Source organism: Chanodichthys erythropterus, chromosome 7 (assembly GCF_024489055.1).
Source record: "Chanodichthys erythropterus isolate Z2021 chromosome 7, ASM2448905v1, whole genome shotgun sequence".
Classification (NCBI taxonomy): Eukaryota; Metazoa; Chordata; class Actinopteri; order Cypriniformes; family Xenocyprididae; genus Chanodichthys; species Chanodichthys erythropterus.
In genome coordinates, this window is record NC_090227.1 from 39,669,684 (window position 1) to 39,682,957 (window position 13,274).

At 33.5% G+C, this 13,274-nt stretch overlaps 1 protein-coding gene across 2 annotated transcripts in view; it reads right to left on the reverse strand.

The window, feature by feature from the left end:
• luzp2 (leucine zipper protein 2) overlaps nt 1-13,274 on the reverse strand; it is a 134,068-nt gene that overhangs the window by 12,891 nt on the left and 107,903 nt on the right. For both annotated transcript variants that reach the window (XM_067389420.1, XM_067389421.1), the window contains exons 6-9: nt 12,709-12,771; nt 9,455-9,517; nt 2,179-2,253; nt 1,780-1,947 (exon numbers count right to left, since the gene is read on the reverse strand). In XM_067389420.1, the coding sequence (XP_067245521.1) occupies nt 1,780-1,947; nt 2,179-2,253; nt 9,455-9,517; nt 12,709-12,771 (369 nt within the window). The remainder of the gene's footprint in view (nt 1-1,779; nt 1,948-2,178; nt 2,254-9,454; nt 9,518-12,708; nt 12,772-13,274) is intronic.

Here is a 13,274-nt window from a genome sequence, read left to right on the forward strand (position 1 = left end):
CTTAAACAGCATAAACAAAATTGACACAGCTAATATAACACTCAAAATGGATCTTTACAAAGTGTTCGTCATGCATCATGTCTGATCGCGTAAGTATGGTATTTATTTGGATGTTTACATTTGATTCTGAATGAGTTTGATAGTGCTCCATGGCTAAAGCTAACATTACACACTGTTGGAGAGATTTATAAAAAATTAAGTTGTGTTCATGCATTATACGGATTGCAAGTGTTTAATAATGAGAATAGCGACGGTTCTCTTGTCTCCGTGAATACAGTAAGAAACGATGGTAACTTTAACCTCATTTAACAGTACATTTGCAACATGCTAACGAAACATTTAGAAAGGCAGTTTACAAATATCACTAAAAATATCATGTAATCATGGATCATGTCAGTTATTATTGCTCCATCTGCCATTTTTCGCTGTTGTTCTCGCTTGCTTACCTCGTCTGATGATTCAGCTGTGCACAGATCCAGACGTTAATACTGGCTGCCCTTGTGTAATGCCTTGAACATGAGCTGGCATATGCAAATATTGGGGGCGTACATATTAATGAGCCCGACTGTTACGTAACATTATTATCGTATACATTTTAATATAATTACGGTAGGAAATGTACAAAATATCTTCATGGAAGAGGATCTTTATTTAATATCCTAATGACTTTTTGGCATAAAAGAAATATCAATAATTTTGACCCATACAATGTATTGTTGGCTATTGCGACAAATATACCCTTGTGACTTATGACTGCCTTTGTGGTTCAGGGTCAAATATCACACAGGGGCTATTTTCTCAATTATCAGCACAGTTGCAAAATGTGATATTCATTTTATACAACAGTTCAATAAACAATAAGCTGATTATATGAATTGACAATTTTTAGACAAAACATTACATTTTACTGTTTTTTTGGTCAATCAGGTAAATCAATTTAATTTTTATATATAATAGTATCATTTGATTCCACCCCCCCTTTAATCTCATAACATTATTTAGGCAGTTGTAATTGCAGTGTAAATGAATTTTAATAAATGGCAGATGGATAATGTTGATACTGATTTCATCTAATTGGTATAACATCCCTATAGTATATAGTTTTAAATAGTCTAACTAATTAAAAGATGATCAACAATATGTAACTATATATATATATATATATATATATATATATATATATATATATATATATATATATATATATATATATATATATATAAATCAGTTTCAACTTGAGCACCTGCCCTTTAAAATGTCTGTGCACAGCCCTGCCATTTTCAACTAAAAACTTAAGTATTTTGGCATTTTTTGTGGACCTGAAAACCCAAACTTTTGAGAACAGGTTTCAAAGTGCATTTCTTTGTAAACTACAAAAATGTGAATTTGTGAAAACGGTGACGTTATGCATATTATGTGTTCAGTCTTTTTTGTTTCTTTACAAAGTGACATCGCCACCTACTGGCCTGGCAGCATAATACAGCATTTTTAGTCGTTTTTGCAGATCTGTGTGAACGGGGATCCCTGTTTTTAGTACATCGCTGTCATGGAAACATACCATACATTTCTCCATTTGTGTTCTGCAGATGAAAAGAGAGTCATACTGAATAAATGATATAATTTTTTTAATTATTCCTTTAATATTTGATGGAATGACTTCATGAATAAACCAAAATAAATAAGTCTGTTTTGATCATACTACATCCGATGGTCCTATTTTTCTTAGAACCTTTTTCTGTGCTTTTTCATCACATCAGAGAATGGTTTTGGTGTTCGTACCTTTGCATGCGGCTGCTGAAAGGTGACTCTGGAGTTGTTGACCAGGGCTGAGTACCTCAACAGGTTGGTGGGCGTGGCTGGAAATCTGTGTAAACTTCCTGTCTGGCTGTGTAGGACAGACGAGAAGCAGATATGTACGGTGTCCTTCAGGGCTTTCAGCTGTGACTCCTGCAACAAATTAAGTGAGACAACACACATGAGATTAATGGGCAAATGTTTATCACACTGTCATCTTATCCTTTTGTCCTCAAACCATTTATCTGATCATTTGCTCCACGCTCTCTGCAGAAATTGCAAAATCCCTGGCATAAAAAGATAATAGAATTCATTTTCAAAGTTTACATTTTAGAAGATAGCAGAAGGAACTGGAATGATGAAACAGATCGGCTCATGTCTCACCTTGTCCAGCGCTGCCTTCTCCAGTTCATCTTTGGCTACTTTGAGTTTATTCTCCAAGTCCATCAGCTGCTGACCCTGCACAGAAGATGCATTGATCCTCTTATCATCTTACCAAACTGACATAGGCCTATGTCTTAGTTCAAACTGTCTATTTATATTTTAAGTGGGTTTAGTTCTAAAAGTCTAGCAAAAATGATTCTCACTGGTAAAACATGATAGCCCCATTAAATTATTTGAATTTATGTCTTCTCTTTAACTTTTTGAATTTTGAATTCAAGTTTGAGTAATCCATTGTGAGCTGAAGCAAAGGTTATTTTCAAGGTGAGTTTACTAAGGTTTAGTTGAGTTTACTCATGTTTTTAAGGCAGCAGGAGATATTTCATTTCTATGTTTAACCAACTGGAAATGTTTTGCAGTATAATACATTTTAATTCAATACATTTTTCACTACAAAGTAGATTGTCAGCATAGTTTAAGAGAATCATTTAATAGAATAATTAACAGGAATTTACAGAATGATTTGAGAATGATTCAAAGAGCATCTTGAGCTTCAATGGAAGAATAACATTTTCAGGACACACTTACTTATTTGATTAGTGTCCTAGAAATAGTCCAGAATCTTAAATATGACTTTCTTAAATATTTAATTTTGCACCTGTTTCTTTGTTTTAAAACCTGCTGCTTACTTTCAGGTTTAACCCTCTGGTGCTTCTCACATGGTGGTCAAAATGACCAATTATTATTCTTATTTTTATTTCAATGGAATTAATTTACTGTATTTTAGTTATTAGTTATTTCATATTTTAGGGGATTTTATGGTACTAAATTATATTTAGCAGTAGTTATAATCCATTTATTCACTTTTTGAAAATTAAATTTTCAACTTAAACTGTCATAAATCTTGAATGCTCAGATTTAAGGTCTCTTTTTAAAGAAGAGACTTGGCAGATTATTGCTGAAGTTTAAAAAAGTGAAAAAGAAGTTACAGAAGTTTACGTTTATTGTTATGAAAATTGCACAAAATACTATTTTAAATGTTTATATGAAATATATATTTTCCAAGCATGTTTTACTTTAAATCTGAAAGAAAATCAAAGCAATACATTTAAACAAGTTGTGTTTCAAATTTGAGGTTGATATCTCGAAAAATTAGCTTTCAGTAAGATTTCGTTTGGGCGCAGAACCAAACGTTTCCACTAGATGAAATTCGTTTCCCAATGCGGCCATTTTATTTATTTTTTTGACCTTGAGGAGTACAAGTGTGACTATTTTTTTCAGCACCATTTAACATTTGCGAATCAAGATTTTGTGTGTGTGTGTGTGTGTGTGTGTGTGTGTGTGTGTGTGTGTGTGTGTGTGTGTGTGTGTGTGTTCATATAGCAAGTGCCAAAACCTTTATAAACTTTCGTACCATTACGACAAATTAAAAAATTATAAAAAAAACCCAAAACTTAACATTTTTTGGTCAGAAATGTACAAAGAGCACCAGTGGGTTAAATTATATTTGAATCTTATATTTTCAATGTGTTCAAAGACTTTGTGAATAGAAAGTGTGCAAAGTGAACAAACTAACCAAAAAACTATAGCTAGATTTATCTTTATATCTCTAGCAGATCTACATCGTTTTCATGATTTGTTATCAAAACATTTTTTCTTTGTCAAATCAACTTCAAATGATTAATGTGGTTAAGATAACATAATATTTTGAGTTTCTGTTGATTAAACCAATCGCCTTCATTGTATTAACTTAAATTTTTAATTTTAGTGAACAAAATTTTTATTTGTTAAACCAACAATTCTTTTTATAGTGTAAAGATAAATCTTGGTATAAAAAAGATGTAGTTCTTATGTTAGATTGCTCATTTTGCCCAATTTTTATATTTAACTAGATAAGACATACTTTTGGTTCAGTGAGCTCTACTGTGAATCCTTATATAATTGAGCATGATGCTCTTTATTCCGGCAGAACTACATAATGACTTGCCTTCAGTATGTCATTAGTTTAGCTTCACAAATATTGCTATATGACTGTGACACTGTGTGTGCAGTCAACAACAGACTCATTGAGATCTAAACAGGTAACAGAGATTCCCCACCTGGGATGATTAGCACACGTTATCTGCGCGATGAAAAGTAAAAAGCTCGGTTATAAGAGAAATGTGGTATTCATTCTTTACAGAATAGACTTAAAATGTTCACATAGCTTTTTGAATATGAGTAAGTCATCTAAAATCGAACATGAACAGGCTATGATTTTGCATTTCAACAAGTTTGAATGTTCCTGAAATTATGAAAAATGATGAAGAATCATTTTGTTTGTGCTAAAAAGCCATTTGTTTTATGAATAGCCCATTCGGAATGAGGTGAAACCTTTAGAAAGTTCTAAAGCCTTTAGTTTTGAGCATGAAACAAAATCAATGGAAAAAACATCAGTCTAAAGAAAAACAGCACTAAGATAGTGTTTTTCAGTGACTTAGCAATTAAGCATGCACACACACACACACACACACAGTTATTACACAACAAAACACAAGTAATTTAGAAGTGAAAATAAGATTAATCCAGCCGGCTGGATAAATCAAGCAAATCTTTAATATTTCATTTTGTATTACATTATAAATTAACTTGTGACTCTACATCAGTGGTTCTCAACTGGTTTGGCCAAAAGACCCACATTTTCCCATGGTCATTATGCTGTGACCCAAATTTTTAGGCATTTAAACCAAGCAAATATTTTTTTCCAAAATTATTGAGAGGCACATAAGTACCATCCCAAAATATAGAAAATAACACAAAGTGAAAATAAAGTGGGTTAAGGTTACTACAGTTTTACAGCATGGTAAATGCACAATACTAACGTGAACTGTTAAAGGGGACCTATAATGCCCCTTTCACAAGATGTAAAATAAGTCTCTGGTGTCCCCAGAATGTGTCTGTGAAGTTTCAGCTCAAAATACCCCACAGATCATTTATTATAGCTTGTCAAATTTGGGTCTGAGCAAAAACACAACGTTTTTGTGTGTGTCCCTTTAAATGCAAATGAGCTGCTGTAGAGCTTTAGGCTCGTGCTTCGGTTGCTCAACAACAACAAAGCTGGAGAATCTGTATGTAGTCCATACCAGCTGTTTGTTGTAGACCTTAAACAGCGAATTCTTTAAAAGAAAAATCTCCCTTTGCATTGAACTTTGAGCATCATAACTTTGCAGATGTTGTTTATGCTCACAGCAACATTACACACTAACTAAAGTTAAAAACGTGAAATCATAATCAACCACCCCTTTAATAAAACACATGGACACTGATGAATAGGACACTCTTATAAACTAGGCCTGAGAGAAGAGTCAACTGCTTTCACACACGTCTTTCAAAATAAAAGTCTTGCATCAGAAAAACATTTAGAATTATGTTTTTTGTTGATGTTGTTGTTTCTTTGACTTACACACTCCGTGACCCACTCAAAATGGTCTTGGACCCACTTTTGGGTCACGACCCACCGGTTGAGAAACACTGCTCTACAAGAATGTTCATTTTATAGTGACTGTATATCATTGTAGGATATTCTGTAATGAGATTTGTTTTCAATCAATGTAATATTATCGTAATCACAGTAGATTGTGGAATATCCTTAATTGCTTGTTAAGCAGCTGCCGATTTATAAAACTGTATTCAAAATATGATTAAAACAAAGAACATTGCAATCATTTTGATTGTGCTATAACAAGCTATTATGTCATTGCCATCACAATTTAATCTATTTAATCTTTAATCTATGTGTAATTATTTTCACAGACATCTTTCGAGCAGAGCCACCAAAGAGATGGATCACGAAAGCCAAATCTTAAATAAGAAAGGTGTTTTGCTACAGGAACTGAAGAGAACTGATGGTAGAACAGGTGAAAAAGGACAACTACTGTACCAAGCAAACGTTAATGCTTTATATTACTATGTTTTGAATAAACAGCAATGTCACACAATATGTTCCTATGAATAATTTGACACATACATGTTCATAATTCAGGCACTTCACAACAAAGAATGATTGTGATAAATGGCAGCGATTTGAATGAGAAAAAAAATCCATTTAATGCTAGCTAGATCTGGGAAAAATACTTTGACAAAGCAATCTTGCTCATTGTCCTTCTCGAGCTTTGCCGTACTATCCTAAGCATCTGAACATACCTTTGCTTCCCATTACCGAACAATACCTCTTCAAACAGACTCGTACTTAAAAGGCAACTCTAGACAAACTCTGAAAAGAACTTCTTTAATCATGAATATAAAAGGAGGAAGGATAATCTTCCTTCATTGATTTCAAACGGGGGAGGCAGAAATAGACGTACAGCGAAGATAAAAACACATTAGAGGAAGGTAAGCCCAGATTGGATATTGCTTTTTGAAAAAGTTTTGCATACGACTCGACCGACAAAATTAATAATATTCTTTCTTAAAAATTTACGAGACATTTTTTGCAACACGTGTTAGCCTGTCTTCCTGATTAAGAAGCAATGGTTTTAAAGTGATGCACTTTGTGTGAAACCCCAGTGTTTGTATGATGTACCAAAGGGCAATGTGCTGGAAATATCAGCTGACATTTTCCCATCTAACACTGCAAATAAGAGAGGAAAGGTCAACCTACATGGCAGGAAAGGTCACTGTTTTTTACATGAATCTTCACTCTCATCGCACATGAAAAGGTCAAACCATTCAATTAGAGTGCACATATTACCCTAATCTGCTTTATTTTGGCCAAAAATGCAGATTATTGTGTGTGATTTTTAGGATGGTGACATTCACATTGCTTTGTTTGCACTTTCAAAAGCATCTCAGAAGTCAGAATGGTTAAAAGCGGTTAAAGACCCCATTTGTGGAAGCTCTAAATGCTTTTGTACTTATAAAAGTTGATAAAAGTAACTTATAACAATTATATTTGACTTTATTCTTGTTTTCCTTTGGATAAAATAAATACACTACACTGTAAAAAAAATTCCATTAAATTTACGCCAGCTGTGGTTGCCAGAAATTTACTGTAAAAATTACGGTAGCAATGTCTTAGGTTTTGCGGATTTAACTTATATTTACAGTAAAATACCGCATTTCATTAACTAATATAATGTGAATTTACCAACCTATTGAAGAACTATTTTGTACCTTTATAATACACTGACAACTACCAAACACAATGGTGATGAGAGTCACATGATGAATCAAACAAGTAGCTTTTCCACCATCTGAGAAGGTATATGGGTCAATGAAGTGACGGGTCATTTTTTTTTTTTTTTTTGTCCAAAAGCCTTAATAATAATAATAATAATAAAAAACAAAGATATGACACCCAATGTATGTGAGGTAGTACAACTAGATCTCTCTTATTGAATCCAAAAGGTTTTAATTATATTACTACATATAAAGGTATTTTAAAGAATCTGAAGTGTCAAAAGGTCATTCGGTTTAACCATCCAAAGGCCAATACAGACATTTCATTTGTTATTAAAATATCTTAAAATGTAATAAATGTATATATATATATATATATATATATAATTTTTTTTTTTTTTTTATTCTGACATGACTTTATAACATCATATATCAAAAAACGGTATTACAATTATTATTTTATTATACCAGTTTTATTAAAATTGGTATTAAAAGTCGTTGCTTTGTTATGAGAAAAGATGTCCGGAAAAATGAATTTCATTGATGTCATTTGGAGTAACCAATATAAAGGGACCATTTTGGATCAAGTCAAGTAGTCAATATCATGTGACAGGATGTGACATCATTCAGACACCTGCAAAGGACCACATGGTCATGAAGCAAAGTAACTAAGTCTCTCTTAACTATTTGAAATAATCATGTTTTCACTTGCTCATACGCATGTCCCGAAACATCATTTGGTACAACCGCTATAAAACATGGAAAATGTTGTAAAATTTTAAATTGTCCTTTTGCCAGCTAGATATCAGCCTGTTAGCATTGTTGAAAATATTGTCATTTAGTATAACCAAAATTGCCATTCGGTAAAACCGAAATTTTGGTTAAACCGAATGACTTTTCTTGTAAAAAATGACAAAAGCAGTGCTAATTGATTATAAAAACCACATAATCTCATTGTTAACACTCAATAAAACTTCAAAATTAATTATACCTCCAATATGTTTTTTTTTTAATACTTTTAAAAACCGTCAATGACCCATATACTAATATATAGAAAGTGCAGAGTGTCACACAAACACTAAACACCATCATGGTAACACACATGACATTAAAACAAGGCAATAAACATTAATTTAACAACATTAGATGTAACATAAATCCTTAATGTACATAACTGATTAGAAAAAACTAAGAAGAAACAATTATTTCAACAAAAATACATCAAATGTCAAGTATCACGCAGGGAATTCTGGGAAAGTCAAATTTCCTTTTTTTTTTTTTTTTTTTTTTACTGTAAATTACACGATGACGTTTTTTTTTTCACTTCCAAAAACTGTAAATTGAATGGTATTTTACTGTAAAATTACATTAAATGCAAGGTTAGATCTACTACGTACATAAACTTTCTGTAAACCAAATAACAGCATTTTTACAGTCTTTTACCGTTAAAATCGTGATTTTTTTTTTACAGTGTAGCATTCAAAAGTTTGGGGTCAGTAATATATCATTTTCCAAAAGATTTCTATTTCAAATAATTGCTGTTCTTTTGACCTTTCTATTCATCAAAGAATCCTGAAAAAAAGGTTCACATTGCTGCAAAAATGTAATGTAATGATCCTGAAAATTCAGCTTTGCTGTCACAGGAATAAATTACATTTTAATATGCATTAAAACAGAAACAGTTTTTTTTTTATTGTCTCATGGATCAAAGAGATGCAGCCTTATTGAGTGTAAGAGACTTTTAAAAAAAAAATCTTACCAACACCAAATATTTGATTGGTAGTGTAGATAATACATCTAAGGACAAGCCAAAACCTCCTGTTTCAATAGTACTGTAAACACGTCAACACTGTGAAAACTGCTCATCTAGAGATTACATGGGGTGGTCTTAGCACAAATAAACTGAAGCATCTGCTGATGTGTCCTGGCTGACTGACATCAGGCCGAGTGAATCAGAAACATCCTGTCAGTGGTTACAGTAACAAGACAACGCACAATAGCTTTAAGCTTCAGACCTGTAGTCAAACTGCTCAGGTAAAATGATCTTTTCAAGGAGGCGCTAATGCCCCTGCGCATCATGCAAGGGTACAGTAATGACACATCCTCTTTGTTTGGTTCTTACCTTAAAAATTAAATCCTTTTTGCCATACCTCAGCTCTTTCAGTTGGGCTTGGATTTTTTTGGACTGCAAAATGAAGATAAGAGAGAATGTGCGTTAGCTTATTCAAATAGTAAAATTGGTTTTAGATTGTGTAGCGGGCTTTTTGTGGCCGTGCCGAAGTGTTCCTTTGTGAGGGCTTGCTGGGCAAAGCTCCAATTCAAAGAAGAGACCGTCAGTGAGCAAGAATATATAAAACTCTTCCCTTCAGTGGACTGCAGGGACCACTCGATGACGCAAACACATTAACACATCAACACTCGCACATACACACTCATACAATAACACTCACTGCATGGTATGGAATTGTCTTGGCTTGCTGCCTGTGGATTGCTGCCACAGTTGTAAACATTCACAGAACACACACACTTCTCTTTCTCTATAGCTTCAGTGTCTTCAGTAATCTCTTAGTAACTGCAGTGTACAACACCTCAGCAAAACTAATGACATTTCATTACTCTCATCCCCTTAGAGAAGCAAAGTAACGCTGCCAATACACTTGCGTTTAGTTGTCTACCTTGCCAATTTTCTAGCTTGGAATGTTTAGAAGGTTGAGTCCGTAATATCAACGTTTCTCGCTGTTTGCTCAGTTTAAATAGAATAAGCTGAAACAACACAAATCTTACTTCACTTTCATTGCACTCAATTTAATTGCCTTAAATGTTAAAATGTTAAGTTTACTTAAACCATTTGTGTTGGGACTACATGAATCATTTCTTTTGCATTGAATGAAACTGGGCGGTGGATTTCTAGTTCCCAGCATGCTTTGCACAGAGACAGATCAGGAGAGTAAATGTTGAAATTAAGTGCTTTTTAAAGGGTTAGTTCACCCAAAAATGACATTTCTGTGATTAATTACACTCCCTCATGCCGTCCCAAACCCGTAAGACCTTCGTTCATCTTTTTGATGAAATTTGAGGGTATGTGATCCACACATACACTCTAAAAAATGCTGGGTTAAAAACAACCCAAGTTGGGTTGAAAATGGACAAACCCAGCAATTGGGTTGTTTTAACCCAGCGGTAGGGTTAAATGTTTGCCCAACCTGCTGGGTAGTTTTATTTAACTAAACTATTGTTTAAAAATAACTGTATTTCTTAATTAAGATTAACCCAAAGTATGTTGGAAATGAACATTTATTAATGTTCAATGAATAATTATTAAACAATAAACATTAATTAAATTGTTTATTAATAAATTTATATTAATAAACTAAATCTTAATAATTAAAGCTTATTAATAAACATTCACCTTTTGTCTATTATTGTTGTCTCTAATTGCATCTGGTTTTTAATTTCCCAATTATTTTGTGTTCATTTTAAGCTAGCCATATAGCAATTTTTAAATAATAGTTAAGTTAAATAAAACTACCCAGCAGGTTGGGCAAATATTTAACCCAACCGCTGGGTTAAAACAACCCAATCGCTAGGTTTGTCCATTTTCAACCCAACTTGGGTTGTTTTTAACCCAGCATTTTTTAGAGTGTAGATCGGCCAATACTGAGCCTGCGTTCGGACATAAACACTGAAGTGCTGCAATTAAAACAGCGTAGCAGTATGACAGGGGAATGCCGTTACTGCCTATGTGTGGATCAGATACCCTCAGATTTCATCAAAAATATCTTAATCTGTGTTCCGAAGACAAAATGAAGGACTTTCAGGTTTGGGATGACATGAGGGTACGTAATCAATGACAGAAATTTCATTTTTTGGTGAACTAACCCTTTAATGTGTTTTTCTTTTTAGTAAAGGGAAAGGCTTGTTCGTGTTTGATGTTAAGTTATGCTGGACATTTAAAAGACTTTCTATGTTGAAGTGGTTACCACTGTGCTGAGGAGTAGAGCTTGTTGTTAGGTTGTGGGTGGTGACATTAAACTATCATTGAGCCATAGCTTTTTTTGCCATCGTTGCAGTAATTGGTAGCTTTTTATTCATTATATTCAAATGCTATAGCTATAAAAAGTCATGTATGAACATGTTCCAGACAAGCTATTTATTGTAACTTGAAGTAAGATTAGTTGATTACAGTTCTGCTCTTCTTCATAGGCAGATTTAGCCATCTGCGTACGGTTTATGACCCCGTCCCCCCAATCATGAGAATCAGACAATGATGAAACTCTCATGTGCGCAACCACAACCTAAGCACAAGCTTCGCTCTTCACCACAACGGTAACCACAAAAACAATGAATTTAAGTTCATACAACAAGACTACAATAAGTCAGTCCAAACTAATTATTTTTTGTTGAAAAAACATTTTTATATTATTTTCCTTAAGTTCACGCAACAAATTCTTCTTCTGACACAAGAATCCAAATTAATTATTTGTTTAAATGGACTTCTTGTTGTATGAATTCAATTGTGTGGAAAAGTTCAATTAAGTTGAAAGAACAAATATTAAACTGTTCAAAAATTACAGTAAAGACATTTATAATGTTAAAAAAATATTTTGGTAATACTTTACAATAAGGTTTCATTTGTTAACTTTACTTAACTACTTTAGTTACATGAACTAATGGGAATGTAAACTTTTTGAATTGGATGAGCAGGATAAAATGCTTTTTTTTTTTTTTTGTCTTCTGGGAAACATGATAGTATCTAGCTTCTGAAGGGCAGTACTAAATGAAAAAATATGATCTTCAAACAAAATAATAAAAACTTGCACATCATCTTGTTCAAAAAGTTTTCACCCCCCGACTCTTAATGCATCGTGTTTTCTTCTGGAGCATCAGTGAATGTTTGAACCTTTTTTAATAGTTGTGTTTGAGTCCCTCAGTTGTCCTCCAAGTGAAAATATGGATCTCAAAATCATTCAGTCACTGCTGGAAATGGTTCAAATACGCAAAAAAATCCTGGAAAATTTTTGGGATCTGGAGGAGAGCTCAGGACAAACAAGGGACTCATGAACAACCATCACAAAATAAAACAAAAAAAACAGTCGTATATCATCCAGGCAACCACACACAGTATTAAAAATCAATGGTTCCCAAACTTTTGAACGAGGTTATTTTAATAAATTCTGCTTTTTTTTTGTATTGTTGACTTTATGCAAACATCTGTTATGTGAAATAGTTTATTCAGGACAGTACTAAATAAAAAATAACATGTCATTTTCATGATCCTTCTTATTTTTGCATATTCTGCAAGGGGTAAACTTTTGAGCTCAACTGTATATACAGTAGACTGCAGTATTTTCCACTATGTTTGTGTGTTCAACATACCTCCTCTGCATGTATGTCACAGAGCTTGTTCCCAGACAGAAGTTTGTTCTTCAAGCTTTTATTCTGCAAGGCAGGAAAAGGCAATAAATAGAGATATACTGTACAGACGGCTTTGTAACATCAAACATGAAACAAGCCCCGACGTCTTGTTTTATCTAGGCAAATACACTCAATTTAATGGTACCCTGTCCCTGCATACAAAAGCAAAGCTTCAACTGTTTCCATAGAGTTCATTTTGACAGTTCCCTCACAGGCTTATTGAAGCTCAAGGTGACCCAGGAGTATATGCCTCATTTCTGTAATAACCCGCAGTGGATGTCTTTATGGAAATAGATGATGGTAGATTAAGAATCAATACAGAGATGATGGTGGTGCTGAGTTTAATCTAGTGCTTTTCTCCACCTCCTCCTCTGTTTGTCTCTCTGTTCGTGTCCTTTTTCTCTCATTATCTCTCTCTCTGCCTCAATTTCTCACTTCCTTTGTCTGCGTGTTGCTCTCAGATGCAAATGTGCATGCTTTTACTGCCAATGTCACTCAGATTCAGACCTACCAGGATTTCACAGGAC